This window comes from Gavia stellata, chromosome 15 (genome assembly GCF_030936135.1).
Source record: "Gavia stellata isolate bGavSte3 chromosome 15, bGavSte3.hap2, whole genome shotgun sequence".
NCBI classification, from domain to species: Eukaryota; Metazoa; Chordata; class Aves; order Gaviiformes; family Gaviidae; genus Gavia; species Gavia stellata.
In genome coordinates, this window is record NC_082608.1 from 3,391,486 (window position 1) to 3,416,957 (window position 25,472).

General features: G+C 37.7%; 2 protein-coding genes across 2 annotated transcripts in view; both read left to right on the forward strand.

Moving 5' to 3' along the window:
• The first annotated feature begins 1,478 nt into the window (after positions 1 to 1,478).
• LOC104253189 (receptor-interacting serine/threonine-protein kinase 2) lies at positions 1,479 to 16,803 on the forward strand. Its single transcript, XM_059824769.1, has 12 exons — positions 1,479 to 1,539; positions 4,045 to 4,205; positions 6,450 to 6,603; positions 6,801 to 6,956; positions 7,098 to 7,246; positions 9,115 to 9,164; positions 10,304 to 10,465; positions 11,229 to 11,314; positions 12,852 to 12,920; positions 13,725 to 13,893; positions 14,840 to 14,992; positions 16,321 to 16,803. The coding sequence occupies exons 1-12, from the start codon at positions 1,522 to 1,524 to the stop codon at positions 16,641 to 16,643; spliced, it is 1,650 nt and encodes a 549-aa protein (XP_059680752.1). The 5' UTR covers positions 1,479 to 1,521; the 3' UTR covers positions 16,644 to 16,803.
• Positions 16,804 to 20,392: 3,589 nt separating this feature from the next.
• The window catches only part of SLC7A6 (solute carrier family 7 member 6), a 41,835-nt gene continuing 36,755 nt past the window's right edge, over positions 20,393 to 25,472 (forward strand). The window contains exon 1 of the mRNA XM_059824702.1: positions 20,393 to 20,441. The gene's annotated coding sequence lies outside the window, so the exon portion shown is untranslated. The remainder of the gene's footprint in view (positions 20,442 to 25,472) is intronic.

Below are 25,472 nucleotides of genomic sequence, written 5' to 3' on the forward strand. Positions count from 1 at the left end.
AAAACGCATTGTACATGAAGGCGTACTCCACGCTTCCTACTTGTAGTGTGCTTCCTCTCAGGCCACAGAGCCCTAGCCACATGATTTTTAGATACAAGGGACTTTCCTGTGATCATAGGAGGATTAGGTAACTGCCTTACTGCTTGTTCCCTCCCAGTTGGGGGGTTAGGATTTGATCCAAAACCAACAGAAGTCTGTGGACAGAATCTCATTGACTGACACTGGTTTTTAAAGCCAGACTCTATAAATAAAGACAGTCTTCATGGAGTGGAAGGTTTGAATAAATGTGATCAACTGAAATGACTGCTTTCTCCTAAAGTCTCCACCCTGCATCCAGCAGTCCCATCAACCTTCAGTGTCAATGTATATGCCAGGGGCCTAGCAGGAACACAATTAGGCCTTACAGAATTTTCACAAAATTAAAGATATTCTGGACTGTTGGCATTCTTCTAGCCCAGCCTCCTGCTCAAAGCAGTACTACCAGCAGTGCCGGATCAGGTCAGTCATGGCTTTGCCTAGCTCAGTCTAGAAAACCTGAAAGGATGGAGACTGCAACCTGAGTGGCCCATTCCAGTACTGCATTACTCACCTGATGAAAAAATTTTTCTAGCACCTGGCTTGAACCTCTGAAGTAGAGACATCTGCCTATGCCATTGGCTGTTATCTGCCACTATGGAGAAGAATTTGGCTCTATCTTCATAACTGACCTTCAAGGAGCTGTAGGCTTCTAGTAGACCCCCACTAGCCTCCTTCACCTGAGTAAGTGACTCCCTCAACCTCTCCTTGTAAGGTATGTGCTCTAGGGCCCCATCATGGTAGCTCTCTACCGCATCCTCTCCAGTTTCTCAACATTTTCTTTGAACTGAGGGCCCTAAAGTTGACTACAGTATTTCAGATGCAGCCTCACCATTTTTGAGTACTGAGGCATAATGACTTCTCCCACTTTGCTGACTACATTTCTAATGTAGCCCAATATGCAATTTTCCCCACTTGTGATGAGGGCACACTGTTGGCTCATGATCAACTTAACTTCCATCATAACCCCTACATCCTTTTCAGCAGGGCTACTTGACAGCCAATGATCCTTCTTTGCCACCTAATGTCACCCCTATGCTTACCTACCCTGTAACTAGAAAAACCAGCAATTTTTATCCTGTTCAACCTGACTTAAGAAGTTTAGAGGGATTTTGTACTTGTGTGTTCTTCACTCTTATAGAGCTTTCCCTCTTGGCATTCCTCACTGTGGCAAAAAGCAGCTATCCAACGTCTTTTTCTGTAATCGCTCTCATTAATTACAGGCAGTTAACAAATCAGTCTGTGAAAACCCATCTGCAGTCACTAAAGAGTTACAGCTTGTATATCCGACCAGGAAATTTTAGATGTTTGCAGGCAGCCAATAAAAGGAGAGATCAACAACGCAGCTGACTCACACAGGAAAGCTCGAGCTGTGTTTGAATGCAGTTCAAAGCCGACTCGCACTTGCTATCTGCAGCAGTTTCGCTCCATTGTTCCATAGTTTTTATGCCCGTATTTCCAGGGGTAAGTTGATTCTTGTTTCCAATTTCTTTTACTGAGACATCTGAATATGAGTATTAACATAATGTAGAGTTTCTTTCATACTAAGGAAAATATCTTCGCTATGGATTACTTTTAAAAAATTACCTTTAAAATTAGAAACTTGAAATAAATGTTTTATAGCAGTCTCCCTCCTCCCCCTACCTGCCCAACTGGGGGAAGATGACAAAGTTGTCTGAGACTTTTAGTGTCTTACTAAAAAATAATATGAAACCCTTCATTGCAGAGGTCACCTAAGAAATATTGGTTTTATGGTTTGATAGTGAGTTTTTAAAAAATGTCTAGGAGAAAAAGCATTCAGAAGAGCAGAACTATTGAAAAAATGGCTTTGGTACCAAACTTGCAATCTAGGGGATAGAGACAGACTTTGTTATCTGTAATTCTGTGACAGTCCCATATTCCACGATTAGTCCCGCCAACCATTTTAGGAATCTGGGTAGCACCCTGGATAGATAAAAGATCTCTCAGGGTTTAGGGTTAAACTCTTTCGGAGATTATCAGCAAATCACTCTTAAGTCGAGGTGTGGAAACAGATGTGCAAACTCAGACGCAGGGACAATGGTGCTTGGCATGTCATGGTTTGTAACAGAGGAAGACTGGAGTGGTTTTCATTTTGGTTTTTAGAAAATCTCTAGTTAAATCAGGTTTTGCAAATCCAAAACAGGAGCTGATGGCTAGGTTTTATTTTTATCTAAGTAGCCAGTTAGCAAGAGTTTAAAAATCTGTTACAGCTTTACTTGATTCAATTTTAAATAGAAACAGATACTTTCAGGAATGGTTTAGATCTTATATTCCTTGTTTGATATTCCTAGTACTATGTTTGGAGTTGAGTAAATTATGTTGGATATTTAAATGATTATTTATCGTAGCATATAATAAAAACGAAACATAATTTCGCTCCTCCTAGCCTTCTGATTACCTCCTTTATATTTAGGATTTGTAGATCTCTGTGGTCTGTCTGTCTTTGCAACTTTAAAAGGATAAATGGCTCATTTGGAAATTTATCTTCATTCAGAGCAATTTTTTCAAATTTTATGAAACACTTAACCTGTCTGTCAGCCTCATACCTTATTTGATTTATTCTTTAAGGAAAGTCTAAGTGAGGCACCTAACGCAGCTATTGCTTTCAAACTACAATAATCTAACAAAAGCAAAAAATTCAACTGTACTTTCCTATCAAAATCAAATACTGTTGAAGCTGAACTGGTAAATCAGCTGCTGAATTTTTATTTGCGTTTTGATTGTGGTTAGATGCAAAACTGAGCTTAGTACCCCTCTGTGATTGTGAATGGGCCTGCATGGCACAACTTATATACTGAGATAAACCGAAAATAAGTTGGTCATGAACTAGAAACTGCTCAGTCACAAGCATAGGCTAATTTATCTTCAGGTTTCTGTTTCTATTTTACTCATGGAGAACAAGTGATCTGCTCAAAGTCAGAAGACTTTCAGGCCTTCTGCATCCCAGGAGCTCTTTTTGTAGAGCCCATCTTCTAGGACACAATTGACACTCAACAGTCCTTACTGGTTACTTCAAATTTTTGGTCCTGTTACTTCAGTTCCCTCATGTGTTTTCTTTTCTAGCCCTGGTCTACTGGACCCTGAAAGGGAGTATTCCAGTTTGAGTTCTTCTGACTCACTGAGCACTGATCTTGCATTAATCTTTACCAATGGTTTTATCCCATCTGTTTTCTCTGCTTGCTCATTTTCCTCTTTCACCACTGACTTTTGGTTATTCTCTAGTCTAATGTAGCTTCACAGAAGTAACTAAAAATGCTACTCGTGTAGTAACACAGTAATGCTTTGCAGAGGTTATCTCTAATCCATATGCATTGCAATGCAATGAGTCTGAAACATTCAGATGGCCCTACAGAGTTACAGTATAGACAGAGTATTGGCCAAATTAGTGGCTGCTATAAAGACACGGCTCTGTTTAGCAGAGTTCTGCTAGCTTACAGCAGCAAGAAAATTGTCTTTCACCTTGTTTTTGTGTTGACATGTGATGTTGTATTAAAGAAGATTTGCAAGAATGATGCAGAACAGACTTGCATGAGTTATTGAATTGCCTTTTTTCATGAGAAGCAGTGAAACTGTATTTCTGTCTAGCATGTAACTGTAAGATACTAGTTTGTTGTCTACGTAGTTCAGTATCACTTAAGAATCACATTTTGTATTATAAATAATGGCCCCACATCTCAAAGTCATCAGATGGAAATAATAATGAGCAATTAATTAGCACCTTGCAGCCTCAGATGGCAAGTTATGGCCCAGACACTCCTTTGCAATTAGTGCCTTTTCCCTGTCTTTATAAGGGAAGTCTGACACAGAGTGGTAAAAGGAAGCCTGTTGGATTAGGGTAGTAGTTATTTGGGAATTGAGGGGTGGTGCAACTTCACTGTGCTTTGGTATAGTGACAAAAAGTAGTCCTTAAAACTTTTTTCTTTTCTGCCATTTTTTCCCCCAAGCCAGCCTCAAGAAATGGCCAAATCATTACCTGTAGTAGCCCGGGAAGATTTGGATAGCTTTAACTTGACCAGGACAGGCTCAGGCTTTGCACTCAGAGCCTTTCATACTTCTTGGAACATTCACATCTCGGTGAAGCTGCTGACCAGCCAGGACACTACAGAGAGGTACGTGCCTTATTGGGCCAACTAACCACACAGGTGGGCAGCACAGACCTGCAGCAAAGGCACCAGAATGAATCATGGCATGCCCAGGATCATCTGATCCCTAAACACATCTCCGTGCCTAGAAATCCTGACTAGCCAAGAGGCAATTTGGAGGCAGTTATACTGAGAAACAAGCTCTATGGTTTTTTACAAATTTTTATAGAAGTAGAGCTTAATCCTGAAGTCACTAATTATCTCTACTATAATAATGTCTACAAACCCTCATCAGCAATACTCAGCATGCTATGGTATTACATCTTTCTGGAGGTCCCTGAAGAGATCTCAGTTGAATTTAATCTAAAACAACGTGTACAGGCGAGAGAGTAGAGAAATGGGAGGAGGGAGGGATAATGGTCAGGGTTACAGGGCAGTGAGATGTGTACATGCCCTAATTATAAAAACAAACAATCAGTAACTGATGGGCGTCAGCCTACTGATCACAAAACTCCAGTGTGCAACAGAAACACATAAAGTTTCAAAGAATAACCATAAGCTACTTCTGATGAAGCAAGACCAAAGCATTTTAGGGAATGCACTGACCTGATTGTTTATCAAAAAATTAAGTGTTTGAGGTACGTTTACGGACTAGTTAATCTTGTTAACTGAGAATGCTGCCATTCAGGTGGCTTTTGTTAAAAGTAAAATACTTGAATACATAGGGTTTAATCTATTCCATTATAAAGGCAGAAGAGGGAAAAACAGTATTTCCTACGAATATTTTTAAATTGACAGTTCAAATTGTCAGTGATACTTCAAAAACCAAATGCTGCCTGAATTTGGGAACAGTCAAACATTTTAAGGTTTTTTTTGTGGTTGAGGGGGAGGATTGCTTGCTTTTAAACAATAGAAGTCCAGCAATTTTGTACTCTGAACAAATGTTATTTGTTTGGTTGCTGTTTAAAGAAAAAAAGTTTCTTCTGTCCACATTTTCTTTAAATCAAACAAACCCCAAAACAAAGTAGTTAACGTTACAGAAATCAACATTTTCCTTTGCTTTGAATTTAACATGCTATCCTGATTTGGCATCTTTTCACTCCCTTTCGCTTGCTCCCTAAAAATAAAGCCACTGTTTTGCTTTTCTCTCTCTTTCTATGGTTCTGATCTCTTGTTTACACTAGACAGTGTTTAGGAAAGCTGGCAAAATAAACTGTGCTTTACTCTGGCTGCAAAATGTTTAACTGTGTGCTGATGATAAATATTTAGATTTGTGGAAGTAAGTGTTAAAACAGGTGGGGCTGCGAATTACTTCCAGTGATGAGTTTACAGGCTTGTGAATCAACACAGTAAATAGGAGAAACTAAAGTCTCAATATAAAGGCTGGTTAGAATAACCAGAATGAGCTCCAGGTCTGTTGAAATCAACTGAATTTTGAATTAATGTAAATGAATTTTCAGCTCACAACTACCAGAGTAGATATAATCAGATCTTTAAAATCAAGCATATAATTAACAAAAATTGAACCTGTAGCAGAAGTTTGGTTATTTCCATGAAAATGCACAATTGAATTAAACGTTCAGTGTTTCCTGTGCACGAAGAAATAACTGAAGTCCTTAGACAACAAAACTTTATTCTTCTGATGATGATCCAAGCAAAGTTTTGTTATTGTCTATAAATAAACTCTATTTGAATTTAGGTCTACAATCCAGCCACAGCTGAGCTTGAATCAAATTTGGCGAAGTCACTAGAGTTGGTACTGCTTACATCAAATATGACTTGGGCTTCACTTTTGTATCACGTTATGACATGCTATATCATATATCATTTATATAACATGGTCCCATTAGATAAGCACGGAAGATCATCATTTCCTTGTAAATGTGGATCTCACTAATAGCAAAAGGATACAATACAATTCTTGGGGACGGTAAGGGGAAAAAACTTGATTTTTTCTTAATCTAGCATTTCATATAATTCAGCTTTCTCCTGCCTTCGCACTTCAATCCTGCTTTATACTGTACTCTTATGTTCATATTAAAGCATCCAGAGGTCTTTCACGTTATATTAGAAAATTACACTACATAAGGGATTGCTTCATTTTCTTAGAATTGTTTGGAAGATGATATAATATTGGTTTTATTGGTAGAATTATATTAGCTTGTGTTCAACCATATGGTTATCTCTCACGTCCATATTCTACACTATCTCATCTCTAGCTGAAATTCCCTTCAGTGTAATCTGCCCCTAACTCTTGCTATTTTTTTACAGGGAGTGGAAGTTGCTGCTTCAGGATATAGCAAATGTCAGATGCTATGAGTCTCAACGTCTCTTGCCTTCTCTTGGGATTTACCAGTACCATGGACTTGTGGGGATAGTGACTGAATGGATGAACAATGGATCCCTCCACACACTCATCCATGAGGTACATAAGCAGTCATGTTTTATGGGACAAAATTAATTACAAGGTCAGCCAAAAGAGAACAATCACATGTAAATTACAAACAGCAGTCACAGTCAATCTGTTCTTTAGCTTCTGTATTGTACTTCTGTTTATTGTCAAATAAAAATGTGAGTAGTAACAATTTCACACTACCAAACCCCATATTTTATGTTACTTAGCATCAACTGTACCCAGAACTTCCATTTCCCTTACTCATAAGGATCCTGTCAGATGTGGCTGAAGGGCTGCACCACCTCCACAGCCTCGAACCTGCTTTCTGCCACTGCAGCCTGAAACCTTCCAATGTGCTTTTGGATATGCAGTACAGAGCCAAGGTGGGAGCTTTTACTTTTAGCCTATTAATGTAAAACCCAGTGATTGTCCTATTGTTGCATATATTTATCCTAACAGGCAACATTTAATACCAAGGCTTGAGGTATTGTTACTAAAATTTACTTTTTCTCTCATCTCTGTAGATATCAGATTACGGTCTAATCAACTGGAGGAAACAGCAGCTGAGGTCAGACCTGCAGAACTGCAATCAGAGAAACTGCCAGGATTTAGTGTACCTCCCTCCCGAAATACTTGAAGGAGGCCTTCCTTCACAGGAAGGTGATATTTACAGGTGAATGGGATTTCTAAGGGCAGGTCATGCCTAGTCCTTGCGACATTCTACAATGTTGCCAAAATACTTATTTTCAAAGTCGTTCCTGTAAAAATGTCAGATCTACGTAACGCAGTAGGATAGTATTCCACAGGCCAATTACAGCAGTGAATTAAATTTGAAATTCCCCATATTTGGTGAATAATACACCAAGGTTAAGACCTGTTCTCAAAGTTCAACGTATAAATACTTGTATAATGGACCTAAATGTTTAAAAACTGTAACATAGCTGCCAAAACTTTTTCTCATACATTTAGAAACCTAATAACTATTTCAAATAATTTCTAAGTGTGAAGTGTTGTTGGCTTTAGTTTCAGGAAGAACTGTTTACGCCTAGATGAGGCCCTGGTAAAAATAAGACCTTTCTCTCTATTGAGAAATTAGTGTCCCATTAAGGTCCTATGGAACCTCTGCTGGTATAACTTCCTGAGCCACTCCAGCATTCATACTCTTTAACAAAGTGATTTATACGAAGGAGGAAGATTACCTGCTGCCACATGTCCCTTTTGTGGGTATGTTACATGCTTTGCGGTTGCCTCAATAAATGAGACAACCTCAAATTGCAACTGTTGTCTGTATGGACATACATCTTTACAACCGGCATACAGAGCCTGTGGACTAACATTATAACTAACTTTTAAGCATGACCCCTGTTCTACTTTCAGAGCTTTTATGAAGGCAACAAATTTAAACTCCTGCTTTACTGTCACAGAGGCAGGCTCTAAGATGAGTCAAATAATGCATACACTTGAGGAGACCTATAAAGGATGTGACTAATCTGATGTTGTTCATAAACACAAGACTTTTGTGCGGGAAGAGTGGAGGCTTACTTTCAGGTGGCATAATTCATTTTCCAACATGTCATTCTTATATAATTTTAGATGCTCAGATGTGACTCAGTGGGTGAGATAGGTGCGTGTCTAGATAGTGGTGCAACAGAGAAAACAGAAGTATGTGTCATATGTGAAATATTTTGTAAGTACATGTAAGTTACATGTGTGTCCACCTTACGTTAATACTTTCCTAGAGGGTATTTAAGTTAAAGCACTTTTAGATTTTATGTGGAAATAAGGCAGAAAAGGGGGTTCTTATAAACGTTGTAATTCAGCACTACAGCAAGGTATATGAGTAAGCAGACACGTTTATCCTAGAACTGCTTCTTCCCCTTTTGATTGCTTTGCTTCTGACTCATCCATAGTCTGCTTTCTCTCTTCCAGCAGCCTCCTTGATTCTGCCTCTGATTTTGCAGATAGAGCTTTTTATCAAAAACCTGTATTTTATACCATCTGAGTTGTTATATATGTAGATCTATGGTATCACTGGAATACTTCCTAGGATGTTAGAAAAGGAAAAAGGTATTTGGAGCTCTGTCAAAATTTGCTGAAGAAAACAGACACACAGTGGGTCAGAATCAAGTTTTTGGTAGGTTAACTGATGTGCTTGTCAGTACCTGCTGAGAAGTCCAGCTCTTTCAGTTGCTATTTAAAATACTTGAAAACAAACCAAAAATGCTAGAGAAAGGAGAACAGAAGGTTCTGAAATTCACAAAAGCAAATGGAAATAAGGTGGTAACCTGATACGTAATTCTAATTGATCCTATGTTAAAAAAAAAAAAAATTAATCCTAACTGATTTATTATAAGAACAGCTCAGTTGAAAATTGAAACTTAATAATGCAGGAGAAAGGATCTCATCAAATTAGGAAAGACTTGGATAAGCTTTGTCTTGAAAAACTCCTTTCTCTTAAACCAATAAACTTGCTCTTGGAAAGGAGAACATAGGTACAGATTGCAAACTAATGAACAGTATTTCACTGTTCTCTTTTTCCAGTTTTGGAATACTGTGTTGGGAGAGCCTAAGCAGACGGAAACCTTTTGAAGGTATTTATCTCTACTGTTCATGTCAGACTTTGTGTTGCCCTAATCTTTTCCACAAATTCCCTTATTGTAGGGAAATTATGATACAAACAGGACTGTCCTTTCAGATGTCCCTTTGCCCTATATTACTGTTAGAGCACATAGCTCCACATTATCGGATGCAAAGATTAGAATCACTCAACAAATTGTCAGTCTTTCTAAAGAAGCTGATCTTTCTGCAGGGTAAACGCATAGCTCCTTACCCCACTTGCATCATCTCTCTGTGCTTGCTGAAGCACTCTGCTACAGAGTTGTGTTTTCTGCTTATCTTAGTGAGGAACAATACCACTTTATATTTGACAGTCACTTTAAAATCAGGTAACATTTTAGTGACAAGCAGCTAACTGGATGAGCAAAATGCTCATTTTTAAAGTTGCCATGAATTTCAAATCCTGATCAAGAAATACCAGTTCATGTTGAATTCTCTTAAGCAAGCAGGGAATCTTACTTTCTTTGATGAAAGTGAGAGCAGTTTTAAAGAACTTAGTTTGCAAAGCATTGTATAATAATTGTCACAGTCTAGGAATGATCCCTGTTTCATGGAGGTGGAGATCAATGAAAGGCTTCTTTGCTAGGGGCTCAGTTCTCCATGGCAAAACTGACTGCCCAACTGCTGTATTTTACAGGTGGAGGACCTTTTAGAAATACTGCAGAAATAGTATCCTAATGTTCATACAGCTTATGGCTGCCATCTTGTGGCTGCCCAAAGTAGATTTTTTTTTTTGTACAACCGGAGTTATATTCTTACAATGCAGGTGTAAGGCTTTATATAAAACTGCATGCTTAGAATACACCCATAATAATTACATGTACACCTTAGGTATCTGTGCATGTCATTTACAATGCATGTATACATAGCCATTTGTAAATTATTATTTGGACAGAGCTCTTTATCCTGAAATGGCATGTTGCAATAAGTAGCTATGGTAATTGTTAAAGGTTAGCACATCTATTTACAAAAGTGTTAACATATTTTTATTTTTGCTTTTAAAAGCACTCTTTGTTTTAAAATGCACAAAATAACTTACACTGAATATAATTTTAAGAGAGTTCTGAGGTCTTCAATATATTTTTTTACAGTGATGTTTTCCTATAAATTGCAGATCAGACAACCCTGGTGGAAGTTTTGACAGGAATCTGCAGCAGTTTGCGGCCTGGCATTTCAGAAAAGTTTATACCAAGCAATTTGCCTGAGAGGAACAGATTGTTGCACCTTATTGCTCTGTGCTGGCATCAGGAACCAGATTACAGACCACGTACTGCAGGTAAAGTTCATGATTTGCTGTCTTTGCAAGACTTGTGATGGAGATTAGTCTTATTGGGAACATTGCTCCAGCACTCTAAATCGGTGACAGAACAACTGAAGGGGAAGGCAAAGTAGTCTTTAGATCATCAGAGTACTGTAGATGGTTTTTCTAACTGAAGCTTCCTACCAGAAATGGCTTACTTATCTCCAAAATTGTGTTTAGTATGAAGTAAAAATAGTACAAGGAAAGGAAAGGGTATTATCAGCTGTATATACTAGTTTAACAAAGATCAACCTGTCTTCAGCATTTCTGATACCAATGCATAACCAGTTGCCTTTGAAGTGTGCTGTCGTTGCTTGCTTTAGTGGAATTGTTAGGTTTATCATCTCTTTCTAAAAAGATAGCCAAGAAATGTTAAAATTGTGGTATTTGAGGACTTTTGAGCAAATTTTCAAAGTTGAGGTGCTGAGGAAATGATTTGCATATTGCTTTATTGTGATAGATTTATACAGTCATGTGTAAACCTTTTGCAAGTAAGTTCGCTACATCTGTAAGAACATTTAAGAAAATGTGATTTTAATGTGACTGTAACTGTTCTTTAAAATCAGTTAAAAAGGGAAACCAAGAGGAGGTATGAGGTGGAAGTTGTATTAAACTACTTTCATCTAGTTCATCTAGCTACTCAACATAATAGTAAAGTTAGTTGTAATAAACTGATGCCTAAATATATACACACTTTCATATGCAATGTGGTATTTAAAATGTTTTATTCCACCTGCAGAATGTGTAGACCTTCTAAATGGAATTTTGACTGGTATAAATAAGGAGGCAATTTCCACTGCAATCTACAATCTGATGGATGCAAAGGTTAGTGCAAAATTAAGTTTTGTTCTCCTACAAGGACATTACTTGATTCTTTCAATTGCAATCTTTGTGGTCCAAAACCAGGGAAGGTTTTGTCTTTGTTTTACTGGACATGCCAAAGAGCTGAAGAGTACCCTTTGGTACTTCAGGTTAATTCAGGAATTGTAGTAAACAGATATTGTGAGGTTCTCTAGAAACCATATTAGTTGCTACCTGAGATTATAAAAATATGATAGCTTCCTTCGAGTCATCAGCTGTAGTCAGACTGGTAAACCCATGTGAGTGACAACAAGTATCAGCCTCAGGTAGATCAGATTCGAGCTAGAATCGAGGACAATTTTTGTTGTATGTACTGGTTAGAAGGCATTTATTCCAAAATCTGGACAGCGTTTGTACCTGTTGTAGCAATACTAGTATCAGGACTTTTCTGTATGCTTCACTGCTGCTAAATTGATGTGCTTCAGGCACAAGACACTGCTTGTCCTAGCTTCTAAGAGGGTTCTCTGATACCATAGGAATGGATGGGGAACAGCCAACAACTGAGGGATACAGCTAACTCCATATATGTCTACATTGCCATGGGAAATCTGGCACAAATCTGACTGCCACAAACATAGCTATATCCTATCTAGTTAACTTAGTCATAGTAGGGAAACTAGTGATACATGCCTCAGCCCTTGAACAAGTATTCTGACTCCATCTGGATTCGCACAACCCACGCTGTGTTGTCGGTTTCATTGCTGGGCTTATGTTAATGCATGCTGGATTATTTCTACATGTTACAATTACATTCTGGGATTAAAATCCAGGCTTGATGAATGTTTTAGTAGGTGGCACAGTTATAGTCCAAGTCATTTTTACTACTGTTGAAGTTTATTTAGGATTGTACGGCCAAATATTCCACAATCTAATGCTTCAATCTCCCTTGAGCAACGTTTTATTTTTCTATTTGCTAAATTAGCAAAGAAAGAGTGCTATTTATTGTTCAAACAACTGAACTGATAATATGTCAAAAATTACTGTGAAAATGCTACTGGAGATTCCTGAAAACGAATTGTTCTAAGTGTTGAAGCATATAAATTAAAAAAAAAAAAAAAAACAAGTTGAAAAAAACCTGCTGCAGATGTACAAAATGGAAAAAAGTTACAAGTATTGACACATCCTTATTGCAGACAGTTTGGCATACCAAACACAGGATGGCCCTGCTGTTTGGATGCTTAAAGGAAAACATGTTATAGCTAGCCCAATATCTCTCTCTCTCTCTCAGTACAGGGCTATTCTCACCTTCCCCTGCATGATTCAAAACTGGATTTTAAAATAAATTTGAAACAGCAGAAACAGTAACAGGGTAGAGTTGTGTCAGATTCTATGCCTACTTAAAGGTGTTAAAATGCAAAATTGCTCTGTGCCATTCAATATTACTATATATCAGCGTACCTGAGAGTATAATATATATTTTCAGTATAAGTTCTTGCTCCTGACAACTGAATTGAACAAACCATATGTATACTCACTAGAGTTACTGTGCTATTTTTTCCAGGAGACAGCACTTAATGCATGCAAAGGTTCAGAAATATACACATTGCAGACAGGCTTATGCAATTCAGAGGTGAGTACATGGCATGCATTTAAGAGTCGTACATGAATACTTTGTAAACTGCTTGTTCCTCCTGCCAGCCCTGACAATGCATAATAAAAACCTTGCAGGGTAAAATGTCCCTAACCCTTTTTGTCCCTAGCAATGATAACTCTATCCAGTTAACCAACAAAACCACTGTTTTACCCTCTTCCAAGCAGCTGACTCTGATGTCGCTCTTGCAAAAACAACCTCCCCCCTCAAGAGTTGCTTTGAACCTCTCCTTCTTGGAGAGGTCCTAATGAAATGGCAAAAATCTAACCTTTCTCGTAGTGTTTTCAAAATGATGGCTGGGAAAAGTCCTAGGCTGAATTCTAGCATTTGCAACGAATTTTCTTAGAGCAAAACCAACTGCTTTGCGATAACTCCAAAATACAGTTAACTCCCATTTTCAAAGGGATTTTGGCACTTGTGGCAGGCCTGCCAATACTGAAAGATACAGAGACAGAACTGAAGCTCATATGCCTGGATCAGAGATAGCTTTAAACACCTCAAGTTGTAGTGACACCATGGCAGCTGGCAGCACAGCCTGCAGAAGCAACCTAGGACTGCAGTAGACCCTAGGACAGCTTATGGATCTGTGCTGCCACAGTGACTGACCCAAGGTAACGACCTAAAGCTGAATTAAGTATGTCTGTAGGCTCAGCAGCTGCATACTCACCCTGCCCTGCACTGTGATACTACTGCTTTATATTCCAACAGAAAACTGCTTAGAAAAGGTTTTGAAAAAAAAAAGTTTCCAAGAGGATAATTCTTCTCTATTTTGATCTTTTTCAGGTCATCTGTCCACCAAAAACCAACCATGTAATCAGCAAGAAAATTCCTTTTGTAGTGCCAAGCTTGTCAACTATTCTACTTGATAGCAGCGCAAATAATGCAGGAAGAGAAAATATTCTTGAGACAGGTCTGTCAAGTACTATCCTACAGAACACAACAATAAAGACAGGTCTTTATCAGCTCCAACTAATCTTAAAAAGGATAAATATTGCCAGTTGTTCCATATCCACATGTTACTTTCCAAGTAAAATTGTCCCTTCTCAGCACTGTACCCTCTACTGGTACCATCTGAAGCGTGAGTTCACTGCAGAAAACCAGAGATGCCACAATATATCTTTTGATTAAGTGTATAGATAAAAAAGCCTCTTTTGGTTAAAAAAAAAAGGTTTTTTTAGAACCCTGACCTGTAATATACAGCTGCCTTTCCTTCGCACATCAAATACTGCCTGTTGCTTTCGACAGAAAAAGTCCCTCCTGGGAACCACTACTGCAGTTTCTATTGCCAAGTGCCACCAGGAATAACTATATATTTTTTTTGTCATCTGCTAATAAAAAAAGGAGCTATGTTTTAAAAATATATGTCTCCATATGTCCTGTGTCTCCAGGAACACGTGAATGGTTCCTGGTAATCACCATTCCTATATAAATAATTTCCTTTGCCTTTCCGATGTGGGTTTCTCCTGTCAAAGTGTTTAAAATTGTGTCAAGAAGTGATATATTTCCTTAAACGCTTTTTCTGTACTCCTCATGCCTTTGGATACAAAAGTTGAGCCATAGGAAATCAATTCATTTATAGCAACATCTGCATTTCCAAGCATTTTAGTTCTGATCAATAGCTGTCAGACTTACGGACAGGATAGAATGTTCCATAACTTCAGAAACAAATTCCTACAGACAGTTTGAAAAAGTCAGATGTGTGTAGTAATATATGCCAAAATCTTCCTAGGAATAATGATGTATTAACAAGGGCCCAAAGAACAGCTAGTAAAAAGTAAGCCCTCTCAAGTTGGTTTTCACTTCAGTTCCAGGCTTCTGCAGTGGCTGACATACATATAAAATGTTCTGTTGTTGTTCAATTCAAGGGTCTCATCTTACTTATGTTAAACTTTTTCTAGATTGCCCAGGCTGTGACAGCAAAAATTCAAATTCCTTTTGCACAATTCCTTTATCTGGTTCAGCTGCAGGCAAAGAAAGCAGTAAGCATAAGAACCCACCACTGGCTCTTAGGCACAGACCACAACCTATGCATCTTGGACAAGCAGTGACAGGTAAGACCCCATTTCCAGTTCGAGGTGGCAACATTCTCCTTGGCCAGATCTTAGTGATTAAATTGTTTAAAGTTTGGAGGACACAGATCTCTAAATTTTGTGCACATTTTCAGGTATTTAGTGTAATAACTCCTCCAAACTTGATACAAATGTCTCATGAGTCTGTGTATAGCTACTCCTATGTTCTCAGAAGTTCAGGCACTGGCCACTGAGAACATTGACTTGTTCTTTTCCAGGGTTATATTCAGGCTGAAAACAGTGCTGAAAAGACCGTAATACAAATACAGAAAATATAGCACACATGGAATGTGAAAGACATTAGTTGTTTAAGTCTGGAATTACTATTTTTTTAAAGTTTTAAGCTGCATATTTTATACCTCTACAAAAGTAGTTATTGACTACAGAAACAGGTGACTAGGAGGAGGGGGGACCATTCATTTCCTTACTTGCATAGTCTCAGTCCTTCCTATGAAACAGAGGTAGAAAAGACCAGCTTCTGATTTGTGAAGCCTGCCTCTGCCTGTAGGTCAAGCTTTGTGAGCTATACTGCTAACTTTTTGCAAGCTGGCCTGTGATAGTTCTCACATCTAGCTGGCCATTCTTCTCCACTTCAACTTACTTCTGAGTGATGATGTAATTTCTGGATAAATCAGCAGGCTAGTTCATGCAGGAAAAGTTCATCACAGAACTCTACTGGCAACAGTCAGAAATCAGAATGACAGAGGCATGCTCCAAAGCTACAATGGCTATTGGTTAATTTTCTCTTCATGTATGGTATTTACTGTACACTAAAACCCCTAATGTCAGTACTAAGTATTCTAATAATTTGTGAAGAGACAGAACCCAAAGCTCTTGACCATTTTGTCAAGAGTATTACTCCTGTTACCAGTTTGGCTTTGACATATATTCAAGTTCCCAGTTTCACGCTACATATTTCAAATAGCCCTACTACCCTGAACTCCCCGTTATCTGTTCTTCCACTTTCTACGGGACAAAGTTTTCTCATCTATGACGAGCCAAGCTGCTTTGCATAAAGTCTGATACAGATGCTAGATAATCGCATGAGACCTGAAAAATCTCCTCCCCTTGCACAATCTGAGTGCTTAATAATCTTTAGAAACACTTCCTGTAATCTGATCTTCACGAGTTTTGAACAAAAGACAAAAATACATTGGACTAGTTTTGAACAAAGAATGCAAATAAACTAACTCTTCCTACTCCTTTCCTCTACTGAGTTTGTATTTCTGGTGTTGATGCTATCACTTGCTAACAACTTCTGGAAGAAAAGAGCCCTTAGTTTATCTCGTTCTGTTTTCTTTTCACTCAAGATCCTTGCTGCAAAGGAAACTGCTGTCAAATACTAGCCTGCCAGAGACAGCCCATACTCAGCTGCATGACAGAGGGACGCCTCAACCACATCCTCGATGTCCTTCGCTCACAGCAAACATTGTCCCGAATGGATTATGAAACAATTACTTCTTACCCCACAGTGACAGGCCGTGCTCGGGCATTGTTGGACACTTGCCTTTGCCTTGGAGAGAGGGCAGCACAGGTTGTAGTGACTGTACTTTCAGTGACCAAATGTAGACCTCTAGGACGAGGCAGCCATTGCCTAGACTGTGCTTCTAAGGTAAATAAGCTGTTGTTGTGACTTATTTTTTTGCAGTTTGTTACATGGATCAGAGCACTGGTAATTTGGAATGGCAATGATTCACGTTAATTCCTCATAACCCACTGACTGAACTCATTCCTTCCTATGGTCTGTGATTTTAGTGCTCTAGTGGAAAAAGCTAGCTGGATTAAAAGATCAAGTCAACTACTGCCTGCAGAAATTACCAAGACTGGTATAACAAATTCTAATTTGGACCTCAGAGATGGGAGGAGTGCAATGTGTGCCAGAGCAAATGTAGTTCAAGTCAGATGACACCTTATTTCCTTGATTTTTTTTTTTTTTAGAAGGGAGGAAAATGGATCATGACTTTTTGGAGGTCACACTGTGGAAGAACAGCTGTTACTAAATCCTTCCAAATAAGGACAGCAAACAACAGGGTACTGGATGAGGAGGAAAAAACTACTGCTCTTCACTGAGCTCATATCTGAGCCAGCTGTTAGAGAGTGAAAGTCTTAAGAGAGAATGAAGAAATATTTCTTCAACAGGGCCTTAAGTAAGACTTGGAAATTTTATATTATGCATATAAATTATTCTCTTTTCACTCACAAATGGTCATGTGCTCTGAAAATGGGGCACTGATAGCAGCACTTTGAAGAGGTGTGTCTTAAAGTATTTACTAAATGGAAATATGTTAATACCTTACATCCATGTAGTTCTCCGTCTGCAGTTCAAATGTAAAATGAAATCAGGAAGAAGAGGGGCCAAGCTGATCATTTTGAAATGGTGGTTCTGCTGAACTGTAAAGGAAAGTAGTAAGATTATGTTAATTATAATGAAAATGAGGTTATGTAAGATGCTGGTTTTTTGAAGGCACAGTGGGATTCCTTCAAGCTTCATGGCACTGGATTAATATAACTTGTTATACAATCTACAAGTATTTCAAATGCAAAACCATGTTATTCTGTTTCCCTGTGTTGCATTTGTTTTCTCTGCAGTTTCAAACTGCTTATTGAATTCAGTAGTCTGGAAGGTTGCAATTTTAAATGCAGTGAGGATGTGTTTTCTAGGAACATCTAAGATACAAGAAATTTGGTACATCACATACTACAATGCTGCTGGAACCATAAACGTTTTTTTTTTTTTTATGTAAATTCATTAAGGTTTAAGACTGCCTTGAGATAATATATTATTACAATTAAAAGCAATGTCTATCAGAATGTGTTGAAAATAGTTTCGCCTATTAAAGGACCTAAACATCTACTTCACTGTTGAAGATACAGTTTAAATGGGAACTTTCAACAGACTAGATCAGTCTCTGCTAAAAAAGGATGTCTTGCTTGTGAGGAAAACAACTGCTGTCATGGTGTTTTGCCTGTTTAGAAGGCATAAAATAATCAGTGTAAAACAGATAATCGTTCACCTGTGGGAAATATTTACAGACTTTTAAGAGCGAAACTGGCAATATTGTTGAAACTTAATTATCAGCTTTCAAAAATTATTCCATTCAGTTGTTCTGCTGGAGACTTTATACTTCCGTGCAAGATGTGCCAGCTGGCAGGCTATGCTGATTTTTGTCATTATGTTTTTGACATAGAAACAGTTTTGGCTCTTTTCTTGAAACAGCTGCCTGCTTGAAAAGATCATTCAATGCCAGACCTAAGCCCGGTCTTAACCGTTAACTGCAGAACTGGCATAAAACCAGTGGGAGCAGAAATTATCTGTTTTTACAGACATATTTTTCTCCTCATATTTATCTTTGCAATTTAAGTATTTGTAATAGATCTAACTCTAAGGTCACATCCTATTACTATCATGCTTACCCCAATTTTTGAAAGATAACCCAAGAACACTGTCTGTAACCAATTACAAAACAAAGGCACATCTATTACTTCATGTTCAAAAGAGCCTGAATTGAATTCTTTAAATATGTTATTTAATAATTAACTCTATCCACAATCAGATTTTTGCCACCTTGCTCAACTGAAAATCAATGCATGAGTTTAAGATTTTTTTTTTATTGATACTTTGGCTAAAAGAATTGCCATACCGCCAAAGCCTTGCTATAAACATACCTAAGTTGATGTAGCCACATGCATAGACTTCCTCATAACTCTCCTTTGTGTAACATAAAATAAAAAACACTTAAATTAGGTGGTTTGTTGACAGTTGCAGCTGTTGGGAATCTTTAAGTGTGGTATTTTGAAGGGATGCTACTAGTTTATTGAAATGAAACTGCTGTTGATATGAAAAGGTTTGATACAAAAATAGAATACAGGGACCTGAAACTAGCATCATTTCGTCTCACCAAAAATAGATACTCTTGTAAGGCCTCTAATGTGTTGGCTATGTAACAAAGACATTAATGTAATATGTTGATCACTGATGTGAAATATCAAACTGCTTAAAGCTTATGGTATTCTGCTTGTACCCAAGCTAGTTCATTAGCTAAGGTTTCTATTGCCTTTGCCTCTGTGTTCTGCAGTTCTCTTGGTATCACAAAACAGTATCAAATAAATGACACTGAGCAAGACTAAAGATAGAAGATCAAACTGTTCTTTAGTATCTATGGGAAGAAACAAGGCTTGAATCTGAAGAACATCTAGAGTCCCAGGAAGAAAATATAAAACATGGGTAACTCTAGAAAACAGCAAAGGAAATAATAAAAAGTCACTTCAGGACTGACCACACAAAGTGATTAGTAAAACTCTCTCTTGCAGTTACTCAGAAAAGACAAAATTAGAATTAACAGATGTTAAAAATGGTAAGTCATATTCAAATTCTATGAAGCTATTTAGATTTATTAAAGGAACAGTAAGTGGAGTAGGCAGACAGTTATTTTTCTGACTTGATTGTAATGTATTTTTCTTCTTGATGCTGGTTGCAGCTATCTTTTGCTGACTTGTGAAAGAATGACTGTCCCTTGCCCTTTTTCCTATCTATACAACACCTTTATCTTAGCTGGGATACTTCCTGCAATGTAAGAACATCTGCACTAGAATTTGTTAGAGGTTAATTTGTGGAAAATTAATCTGAGGTACTGGAATGAAATGTCTAAGAGATTAGTCCTTCCAGTAGACAGCAAAACAAACAAAGCTATAAATAGCACTCAATAGTTGTCACCAGTGCCTGTTAAAAGCAGGCTTCCAGAGAACAACAGAGGAATACAAGTGCATATTCATAAAATATAAATCTACAAAAATTTTAAAAATGCATTAATGGTCTGCTAACACACACAGAAGAATTCTACACCAGGTAGGTAGTCTAAAATGGACAAAACCTGAAGCACTAACCAAAACATACTAACCCTCAAGGATTTTTGTTTTATTGTTTTGTGTCTGAATTCTACATAACCTTGTAAAGGTTTTCATGCTTGCACAGGTTTAGTCACTTCAGCTATTCATGTGAAAGTTTGTAAGGAAGGTTAAGTGCATCTGTAAATACTTGTAGGACTGGTACATTAGGGAAGGACCCAACCGTCATCAAGGGAGGCATAGAAGAGAATTCAGGTTTCTTTACTGCTATTTGTTGATTATAATGGTATACAGCTATTAACTATGCTCTCCTCCAGTAATATATGTTTTCTCCAAGACTGCTGGGGTTTTTTCTGCATGAAGAAATCTTGTCTTGTGCTATATTCCCTTTCATTCTTTTCCTGCTCCCTTTGCAAAATATTATACTGGAACTCAAAAGGCCTTAGCATAGTTTTGATTTTGTTCTTTATCAAAGGAAGTAATCCCTTGCTTGCCTTGCCTGGTACTACGTTCCCTTTACTGAGCGCATGGTTGCCTTGACAGCTGGTATGTCAACAGAGTTAAAAAAAACTCCTGGATTTTGAAGGTAAGTCCACCATAAATTAAACTACCTGACAAGGTCTGCAAAGAACATATGTAAAGAGTTATTTGTGTTACATAAAGCTAGCGTAGCCACAGAAATACATTAATTGTACAGTTAAATTCAGTATGTGTTGAAGAAAGCCTGATGGTAGTTGCAGCATTGCATTTTGCTTAATCCCAACATGACAAAAATGGTAGACAAGAAGCTCAGATGTACTGTTTCCAGCTTTTGTGCTGATATGACAGAAATTTGTGATCAGGATTTTGTTATTTCCTGCCTTTATTCCTCTCTGCCAAGAATATATCCCAAGTAAGAGTTACAGAGATCTATAGCCTTGAAGTGCCACCTTTGCTGAGCTTTAAGGTTGACCTTTCCACTACCACAGAGGTAAGAGATGCATCAGTTGAAGAAACTGTGGACTCCTTCAACCAGGCTGAATTAAATGGCAGTGATGTAGAATAAAAACTTCTTCACGCCTTGAAATGTGATAACATTTCAAAGTATTACAACACCTATTTCCAACTGCTGGTCTTGAATTTCCACATAGCAACAGCAATATCCACATGAGCAGAAAGCACAGCTGAGTTTCACCCTTTCAGAAGTAACCTGGCTGTACTCCAGAGAGTTCTGTAGAGTTAGTCCTTTCTCTAGATTTCAAGGAAAAGCATTCATATTAGGTAACACAATGACTACCAACATTATATTTGTTTTCCTTTGTTGACCAAAAAGGGCTCAAAGCTTTTTTTCAAGCTCATTAGAATCTTACCTGGGGAAAAAAAGCTGAGAGAAATGACTAAGGAATATATCTGGAAAATAAAAAAAACACAACAACAAACAAATGTATGACACTTTTGACCTTGGAATAGCTACAAAATATATTCCCAACAGAATTGTCTTTATGACATGTATACAAGTGCTGTGATAGCGTCCAGTCACAAAAGAACAGGAAACTAGAAGGAAAACACTGTGAGGTGAGCGCCTGCCACATTTGCTTGTCTGCGCGCAAGGTGCCAAAGTAACCATTGTTTTCCATTCCATGCTGGCAATGTTTTAGGTGGAAAACAGTATTCAGCTCTAAGCCTGGACTGAGGAGAGCCCAGAGGAGAGGAAGGCTGATAAGCAGTGAGGAAACCTGACGTGTAAGGACAAGTTGATAAAATTGTGTTTGTTTGGTCTAGCAAACAGGAGCAGAAGGGAAGATACCTAAGAGTCTGGAGCAGAGGTAGTGAACATGCAGTGATGAAACAGAGGACCTGGTACCAACCAGTTGTCTGTTCTTATGGCTTTATTATTCTGGAGGAGCTTTCAAGCAGGTGCTCAAAAAGATTTAAACGCCATTATGAAGAGAGTCTCCTTTCCCACACCCAGAGCAATTAGCAATATTCATGGAACTTTTCTTTACCTTAACAAAAGCTTTTTAGTTGACAAAATTAATATGAACAGCAATGATTTGCTAAGCCATCAGCCTTTTCAGTTTATTTATGCAAAATACAAATGTTTAAAGTGATTTAAGGGAGAAATGAATGTCTTTTTGCTGGAGTTAAATAACATGAATATTTGTAACTGCCCTGTAAGTCAAGCACTATTTATTTCACTCAAATCTACCTGTGAAGTCATGTGCCTGTTAGCAAGTCAGCTATCAGGAAGATGGAATAGAGCAAACCTAAATTGAAGAGCACGGGGATTATTTCCACCCTATACAGTGTTTCTGTGAATTCTAAAAAGAGAAGAAGGCGCTCCTACATTTTTGCCTCTCTGCAGATTATGGTTGATCATCTTCTCTCAAATACAATGAAAATCTTTTCCATCTTTATTAAAAGGCAACCTTTATCGAGCAAGATTTCTGTCAATCCCTTAAATGTTTGCTGAGAGTGCTACTAAAACGTAACCTTTTTCATTTAGAAAAATTAATTAAAACTATTTAAGATTCTTTGTTACCCTGAACCTTCTCCTTCTCCCCTTTGTCTATTTTTACAATGAGATTTTCTTCACATTAATATGTTTTCCTCCCTTTTTTTTGTACGAAACCACAGGAACATAAAGAAAAACTTACAAATACAATGTTAAAATGCAAACAAAATCATGGGAAAAAAAAATAGAATGTTATTTGTGCTGAACTGGTATGACCTCACACAGAAATTTGATTGTTTTTCTGATAGACTGCATGTCTCAGACAAGTTTTACTAAACCCTGTATGAGACAAAAAGATTTACAGCCAAAGAAATATTTCAACTCAGGGAAGCTTTCTGCAGAACAAGCCAATACTCCTGCCTCCTCCCTTCTGCTCTGACTCCTGCAGAGCTGGTTCAAATGCAGTCTGGCACCTCTGGCTAAAACCTCTTCTCTCTGCTAAAATCAATTGTATGCTGGTATTCAAAGCTGCAGATTTATTTATTTTACAGAAATCTCTCACTTAGGTATAGAATTAATGAAAAATTCAAGAGAAGAGAGAGATTTGAATGCTGGTTTATATTATCATGTCTTTGAAAACCAAAATTGGATAGTCTTTGATTTCATTTTCTATGTGAGATAAATAATAGGGTTTGAACTCCTCAGCTGTTACATTTTATTTTATTTTTTATGTGTTTAGTAGGAACGTTTTCTGCTATTCCATTACTAGTATATCAATATAGAAATTTAATTTGTTCTTAGCTGGTCTGAGACAATTTTTTTTTTAATCCTATGGCAACTCTCAGTTTCTTTGCCCAAACTAGACCCCAGCAGTGAAAGCTGTCATTTCTTGTTCAGTGTTCCTTATGTTCCTCTTCAGTAGCAAGAGAAGGCATGCACACTGTGGCTAGGCCTCTCCCGCTTATAACAGTGCCAATTAACTGAACCAATTATTGTGCACAGTGACAACTGCAGAGGTAAAGGTTCACTATGCATTTGTAACTTTAAGGTATGTTTGTAGAGAGGATTTTGCTTGTCTGTTTTTACAGCTGACTATTTAATCACAGATGTTTTTTCTTGGACAAAGGAAGCCTTTTTAAAGAACAAAATAAAATATAATTATTAGGATCTCACAGCTGAAATTTTACTATAGAGTGTATACTAGATTTAACTCCAAGAGCATGCAATGCAGCTGTCTTCTGATTGTTTCAGTACCACCACCTAATGTAAATCTTTCTGGTTTTTGTTTCAATGACAAAACATAACAGGCAACTATAACGTACGTTATTCCAGCATAGAATAATCCAAAAGAACAATTTTTCCAGTCATACAACACTTCAGCAACAAAATTTGTCCTTTGCAATAAGGACAAATACAGAATTGTTGATGTAGCGTGAGAACGAGCAACCTGTGTGATCAACCGATTTAAAGTGTGAGGTAAAGACGCTTACAGGAGTCCAACCATAAAGCTTGTTGCACGAGATGACACTGATGACCCACTTGGCCATTAACCTGGCCATCTCCTATGGTTTCAGAATAAGCTGAGGTCTTCCAAGCTTTCCCATACTAGCGACACAGAGGTAAAAATATCTCTCTGACCTTCACAAGCAGTAATACGACACCCATAACCAGGAGGTTTAGTTTCCTGGGTCATGCTGCCTGAGCTCTGACATAGAGGCCCAAATGCTTGCTCTCATGTCACTTACTCTTCCAGATTCATGTGAAAGTAAAGACAGCAATGTCACCAATGTTGCATAAGTGATCATGTCTCATTAAATCAATGTTACTGGTATTAAAAATGCTCTTAGCTTATGGGATTTAAGCTCATAAAAACAGCACTGAAAAAAACCAGCAGTAAACTTTAACAATAGCGCTATTTTTTCTGGAACTAAAACATACCTATAAGTACATGCAGCACAGCTTTGAGTGTTTTCAAAAGTTTGATCTCTGGCACTTCACAGTATGTGACTGGGAGACTGAAAAAGCTTTACATAGTTGTGGGGATCTTGCATAACTTGGGAAACTCTTGGCAGTTCTTAATTAGTCAACTACGATTTGCTCTGTGGGACACTGTATGCACCAAGTAATCAAGAGCCAAGTGGGGAACAAAGGAGCAAAGTGCAAAACGCACACAAATAGACTGCTGAGAAATCATTTCTGAAAAGTTAGCAAAGCAAACCATAATTTTAATTTTAGGGCTGAATACTTTCTAATATTAGCAAAGAATGGATTAGAAATTGGAACAACTGGGCTGGCAGACAAAAGACTAAATCCATTAAGAGGGCTATCCTATTTACTGCAAAGGCAAACGGACTGGGAATAAATCCTCCCATATGTCAATAAAATGCAATTTCCCTAATCTTCAAAACTCTTTTAATGTTAAAATATTTTACATCTCAAGTTTTAAGGTGTACTTTTAAATATTGAGACATTCTGAAAATCTTACTCATGGAACATGTAGTCTTGGGCAAGTACTCAGCAAAAACTTCAAGGGGGTTCTGATCTCATTATTTGTGACACGACATAGTTTTGTTTATTTTACAATGCCTATGCTATATAAACTTAAGAATTAGAACTTGTTTAATTGTCACTATTTCCACGTGTTTAAAGGAGTACACATTATTCTGTTCACCTCATAGGCAAAATGTATTAATTCAGGTCAACATGCGTAGGCGTATTTGATTTGCATACATTGCGTGGGAATCTATACAGAAAGGTCTTTGGGTTTATGTTTTGGAAAACTTTACTTTTAAAGACAGCCTAAATTTGGAACGAATACAACCACAGAATCCTGCAGAAGTCTGAAAGTTTTGGGAATAAAGGCTGTCCTTGTCACCTGTTCACCCAACAATTGTTCCCACCACAGTAAACTATTGTGCTGTTATAAGTTCTCTAAATAAAATGGGAGGGAACTCCTTTATAAAAGGTACAAATTTATTTGTATTGTGCAAACATTTCAGGGTAATTCAGTAATTACAAGAAAAGTAACAGGAGTGCACTAAAAGCACAGATGCATCAGTGGGGTCAGCACTGATGGAGTTGCACTGTAGCAGGCTGAATTCAAAGTAGCTCTGCTAAGGAACATCTGGTTGAATTTAAATTGCGAAGTTTGGACTCAGCATGATAACACAAACAAAATGATGA